Source organism: Ixodes scapularis, unplaced genomic scaffold, assembly GCF_016920785.2.
Source record: "Ixodes scapularis isolate PalLabHiFi unplaced genomic scaffold, ASM1692078v2 PGA_scaffold0__279_contigs__length_252992795, whole genome shotgun sequence".
Taxonomy (NCBI): domain Eukaryota; kingdom Metazoa; phylum Arthropoda; class Arachnida; order Ixodida; family Ixodidae; genus Ixodes; species Ixodes scapularis.
The window spans coordinates 83,692,429-83,698,756 of record NW_024609835.1 but is presented as its reverse complement, the minus strand read 5'-3'; the positions used below and the strand labels follow the sequence as shown (position 1 = coordinate 83,698,756).

At 50.5% G+C, this 6,328-nt stretch overlaps 1 protein-coding gene across 1 annotated transcript; it reads right to left on the bottom strand.

The window, feature by feature from the left end:
- Positions 1-286: 286 nt before the first annotated feature.
- On the bottom strand, positions 287-1,516 carry LOC115317847. The gene has a single exon (XM_042288891.1). The coding sequence runs from the start codon at positions 1,484-1,486 to the stop codon at positions 287-289; it is 1,200 nt and encodes a 399-aa protein (XP_042144825.1). The 5' UTR covers positions 1,487-1,516.
- Positions 1,517-6,328: the final 4,812 nt, after the last annotated feature.

Here is a 6,328-nt window from a genome sequence, read left to right as displayed (position 1 = left end):
TCTCTCAAAAAACAAAGCCATTTCTTGTACCTGTAAGTCGGAGGCGAGCTTCGTCTCCTGTAAGAACACAATATCGGCATCCCTTTTCAGTAGTTCGTTGAGTACCCATTGTTTTCTCTTCCGCACAATTAGGCTGATGCAGTTTAGGGTTAATACATTAAACCGTTTTTTCATTTGTTAGCTAAGAAAGAGGTAGGAAACCTAAAACCCTATACTGACGCGCTCGAACTAGCAAGGAGAAGCACTCACTACTAGCCGCGGTAGAAGGTTCGTGCCAGGTTCCGTGCTAAGAGTCCGTCTCGAGGCGGTTGTCCAGAGCCGCACGGAGCGTGGGCGGCTTGCGCCGTCCGCGACACGGCGTGACCAGTTTCGAACGCTGTTGGGTCGGCATACCGTCCTCTGCCCCAGGGCTTCGGTCTTGCTCGTGCGGTCGCTTGGTTGGTGTAGCGGCTCCCGCTACCATGGCTTCGTCCCGCATTTCGCTGTCAGAGAACCCACCATCTGGCTCTGGTATCTTGGCTGTAAGTTGCGACTCTTTCTCCGGCGTTGTAACAGGCGCTTCCATGCCACCTTGTTGTGGTTCCCCAGAGGGAGCGTCCGAGGGGAGCTCGACCTGTGGTGAAGGTTCCCTGGTTCCAGACGTCGGCATTTCGGCAATCCTCGGGGCCGCAGGAAGCGTCCTTACGGTGGCGTTCGCACTGGCAGCTAGCTCGGCTTCCGCTTCGTCCATAATAAGGTCGGTGTTCTCGTCCGGAAGTGGTCCAGCCGTTGCCACTGCGTAAGATTTGACGCAGTTTTCCCTTGTGTGGCCGTAGCGGTGGCAATCGTCACAACGGGGGACGCGGCAGTCCTTTCGGATGTGGCCGGTCTTCTTACACCGGAGGCAGAGCGGGGCTCGTCCGGGCACTAGGACGAGTGCAGAGCCGCCGAAGAAACGCAGTTGATGCGGGACGCTTTCTTTACTGACGCCTTCCTTGAGAGTGATCCGAACAAGCCTTGTTGTTGACTGGACTCCTTGAAAACCTTGGGCTCTCCACGTCTCACGGGTTACTTCGTGTACTTTGCCATATGGCTCCAGTGCTCGTCGAACTGTGTCGTCGGGGACGTGATAAGGTACCCAGTGAAGTTTCAGACAGGTTTCCGAGTTCTTCGGGTCTATGAGGATACATCGCTTGCCTTTGACAGTCAGTTCCTTGGCGGCGAGCAGCCGGTTCCTCGTTGACGCAGAGTGGAAGGTGACGAGCCACACGTGGTTCATTTGATAGGCGCCAAAAGACGCCACGTCGCCGAGGATTTGCAGTCGTTGCAGTTCTTCTCGAAAGTCCTCAATTCGGTACGGACGGCCGGTTACGTCGCAGTGTAGAAAAACAGAATTCACAGTGGCTGCTTCAGAAGGCAGAGAAGGCAGAAGTATCTTATAATCATCAGCAGACGAGATACCGCGGCCGGCAACGGCCGTTATCATCGCTCCGTCGGAGCTCGCCATCCTATCGACCGATCGCTGCGAGCGCCGGCAACAGAAAAGATGGGTCAACCTTGCTCATTGACGTCAATATAACTCGGCCAAAGGTAATGCTCACGCATTCTCACATCATGAAAGAAAGCTGAGGTGCTCTCGTAGTTTTATTTTTTTTTAAATGGGGGTGATTTTTTGGTGCTTATTTGTTCTCTCGAATTTTGAGCTTATCAGTGTCTTTTTTTTTTTTTTTTATCGACTAAAACTCGGAGTGTCACGGTACTTATGTGGTAAAAGCAAATGCATATCTGTGGCGTTTCTAGGAGACACAACATGATATGCACTACTCATTGCTAAATGGAGCACATAAAAACAATTTCCGAAGAAAAAGAGCAGCCTCGCAGACAGTTCAGTGCGGTCGGTGTTGTGGTTCAACAAAAGTACAGACGTTTATCAAGGTTCCCTGCCGTGGAAAGTGCAATTTCTCTTCAAAGCAAGCTCAATTCGGGTTCTTTCGGTTTTTGCAGATTTCAAGAAAAATCGTTTGGAGGTCATATTTTTATGTATATCAGTATATAATGAAAACACGTAAACCACTTATGATTGAATGATTGTAAAAAGCATACAGCATGCCATGGAATTATTATAACGGTGGTGGTTGAAAGTGTTGCAAAGAACCTGAATGTTTTACTCGAATTCCTATCAACTTGATCCCAAAGATGCCACTTTTCTAGTGATTCGTTGACCACCACTTTCAGATACAAGAGACACACCTTTGCAAGTTGTGCAACTAGTCGCCCGAAGTACCTGAAAACTGGAGCTTGTTACTTCCCCCTCTCAGGCTACGACGTCAGAGACTCCCCCTGAAGCTGTGTTCAAGCGACGCAACACTTCCTTCGGTGACCACTCGTACGCAGCTGTGTCACCACGACTGCACAGGGTCCTGGCCACGAGTAGGCGAAAGCTGCAGAAGGCGAGGAAACTGTTGAAGCAGGCAAAGAAGAAGATCAATCGGAAGACGGCCAGGATTAGGAAGCTGAACACGCTGCTCCGTGACCTGAGGACACGACTTCCTAAGCCAGCAGTTGACATACTTGACAATGCATTCACCAACACAATGCGCAACCTCGTCTTAAAAAGAGTCAGGCGCAACAAAAACGCATGTACAGAGGATGTGCGCAAGTTTGCCCTCACGCTCCATTTTTACTCGGCAAAGGCATACAGCTTTCTGCGAAAGCACGTCAAGCTACCACACCCAAGCACTCAGCGGAAATGGGCAGCGGTGGTTGATGCACGACCAGGACCAGGATGCACGACCAGCGACGCCGGGGCTACAGCGGCTCGGCAACTCGCTGGACCTGCGGGAGTTACGTGAGCAAAGGCGACACGACCTGCAAATGGGTGCACAACAGCATCCCGAAGCTTGCTTCCAGAGAGGGTGCGACGTCGTCAAGGAAGTGACTAGCTGGGGAACTACCTGCGCAAGAAGGATGGAATTTTGCTTTCTGGCACTCCTCGACGGCCCCCAGGGACCGACAAGACTGCCAGTGCGACCACATCTCTAGGAATCGGGGTGCGACACCGGTCTCATTGGAGTGCACATGTGCGTCAGAAGAGCTTGGAGCTCTGCTCAGCCTCGTCTTGCGTGCACCAAGGAGGCTGCTAGCTTTGCGTCCCTCCAGTACGCTGCTGGACGACCGACGTGAGCCGCCTCTTGTATGTACCGAGCGACGCCAGGGCTGCAGTGGCTCGGCAACTCACTGAACCTGCGGGAGTTACGTGAGGAAAGGCGACACGACCTGCGAATGGGTGCACAAGGGCGGAGGGGTCCCGCAAAGCTTGCTTTATGAAAGAGTGAAACATAGTCTTCAAGTGCACGCCTAGCTCGGGAACTACCTGCGCAACGGGAATGGAATTCCGCTCTCCGAGTGTAATAAAGTGACTTGCGCACTGAACGTGACCCTATTCACTACTATTATCAGGCGCTGTGTCTAAAGATAGGTCTGACGTACCTAGGATGCAAAATCTAAAGATACGTCAGACGTACCCAGGACGCGGAGTCTGTGTCGGGTGTCCTAGCGTGGGCAGTCGGACTGCGGCCGGACGCTCCCGCTGGTGTATTTACAGCAGTCCGAAAGCGTTCCACGCTTGCGTCTTATCGACCTTGCACAAGTGGCTGGCAGCCGCTTGGCCTGGCTGCCGTGTGATACACGGGCGTGTGCCTGTCGTGTGTAAAAACGCGTGGAGTGCCAAGAAAATCAAACATTGTGTCTAACAAACTAGTGATTTCAAATTCCCCGACTTTTTCAAGTTTTTCCCTGACTATTTTGATCAAATTCCTTGAGTTTTTGAGTCGAAGGATGACATTTTGGCAATGTCATTCAGCATGGCCGTGCCGACGAGCAACCGCCATACCGCTTTCACTAGTCGTCTTCCCTTATTTAGCCCACTTTTTGAATGATTCCCTGACTTTCCCAGATGATCCGAAATTCCCTGGGAGTTCAAGGCTTTCCAGGTTGGCAGACACCTTTTGAAATTTCGGCACGCGTTTGCGGGGTTTAGTGATCGGGAAGCTGCTCGAGAACAACATAACTATAAGAGAAGCTGGTACAGTACTGCTTACACGACTGTCGCCCCTTCACAGAAGGCACCCGGCAGGCGGCCGGGAGCCGCCGTCCGCCCGGAGTGACCGCCGTCGGTCTTTTTCACGTCACTACGGATCACATAGTGAAGTGGTCCGTAGTTAGCTCAGCACCGAGCAGTTCGGAGATTTCAACACTTCACTCGCTGCTTCAAATGCGAATCTTGACGGTCGAGCTAAGAAAATTGCCCGGGCACGTCCGCCGTACCGTTAGAACTCCGCGTTCTGGTTACGTCCTACATACCTTTAGACTCCGCGTTCCGGATGGGTTCGACGTATCCTTCGACTCAGCGATTATGGAGGAGCTCCCGTGGTTAACGATTGCGGATATTTTAATTAAACTCGAACGACCGAGCGATGTCCGAGGTAGTGATCCGAGCCCGTACGAGAAGCACGGGACCGAATCTGGCTTACTCTGAATTAAATAAAAAAGAAAAGCCTCATTCCCTCCTACTTCACCTTATTCCTACGCGGGGAGCATACAAAACCCTGAAAAACCGAATTCCGCACACGAAATCCACACACTCCGATCAACGCCCACAACGCTTCCGACACGCACTGGGCGCTGGCATCTTATCGTTGACGCCAGAGATTTGGTCTGGTTACGTCATAGATTTGGCCTGGTCACGTGTCTAGTGGTCAAAATTGTACAACATGGCGGCGGTCAATTGGGGGTCCCTTTCAGCTGCCAGTTTATCACTCTAATGCCCTATACCTCGTTGATCGGCGGACGCTCGGGTAGTGGCTCGTGTACAACCACTGCGGTGATGAGGATAGCCGAACTCTAACAATGCCTGGAGCTCAATACGCGTTTTCTACATTGCCAACCCAAGCACGGGGCTATGATTAACGTTGTCGGCATAGGATAGGCACCGGGCCACGTGGCCACTTGTTCTAACCTTCTAACTCCGAGTTGAGGTAACCAACGATGCTCCTATTTCTCATTTTGTTTTGGCAACCGCCGCTGCCTAGAAAGAAAACACTGAGGCATCTGGTACTCAGTTTTTAACGTAAGGGAGTGACTCAAAGTAGTGTTTAGTGATAGTAGAAAATTCGTTTCATAGCTCCTTTAAATTTAAAATATATGTATTCATCCATCACATTTATTTGTGAATTTTTTGCTTTAGTTTCAATTTCTGTATTTAATTGCTTATTTGGACTTATTTATTTAGTTTTCATTTATATTGTCTTAAATATTTTCCGGCCCTCGAAACTGTCAAGGGTTCCCAATCCGGCCTTAGCCAAAACATTTGAAGACCCCAGCATTACAGGATCCGTGCTATCGCAGCGGTGAACTACTATAAAAACTCTTTTTTTTTTTTATTTAGCGGGAAACGTTTTTTGTTTATTTGCTCCGGATTTTGTGAAGCCGCATTTTGTGAAGCCGTGGCTTAAGTCGCCACATGACTTCAGTTTCCCCGCTAGATTCAGCGGGTAAATTGACGTCACGTGACCTCAACAGCAAATGAGATTCCCTGCTAAATTTAGCAGAAAAATGATGTCATGTGACTATATCACGTGACGTATCACAAATTCAGTTTTTTCGCTAAATATGGCGGGAAAATTGACGTCACGTGACCTACATATAAATTAAATTTACCCGCTAAAGTTAGCGAGAAAATTGACGCGTGACCGTTAGAAGGGTAATCACTTGGGCTAGTTGGTGGTACATTTCGAGATTAAAAGCGGTAAAAAACGGTCTACTCTGTGTATGTCTTCTTTTACTGGTCCTCGTTTTTTTTTTTAGCGCTTTTAATCCTGAAATGACGCGTGACCGGCCGCAGCCCGTCATCCCCCGTAATCTGTAGACACAGGCCTACCCGACGGGGTAGCTCAATGGGGTGGAGAGGAATGGGTGGAGTCAGTGAGGTGGGGAGGGGTGGAGACACAGCTCGATAACAAATGCCTAGAAGTTACTAGCACTAAACTAAGAATGTTTCACGTAGCAACACAATTGCCGGGCAATAGACCGATCTCACAGCCAGTTTCCCTACGCCACCGCTGCCGCCATGCATCGCAGAACCCCTAGTCTTTCTGCACGCGCGACACCCCGCTGAAGGTCTCTGCGAGCAGAGCACGAGGGAGCTCGAACCGTCTTATAATAAACGCCGTGGAGCGTACGTCGCCCCAGTCAGTCATCGTACACCCTCACAACCATGCAGGCTGCGTGTCGTCTCTTCTCGGCGGGTGCTTCGGCCCCCTTCGTCCACGTTCCAGAAAGATCGTGACAT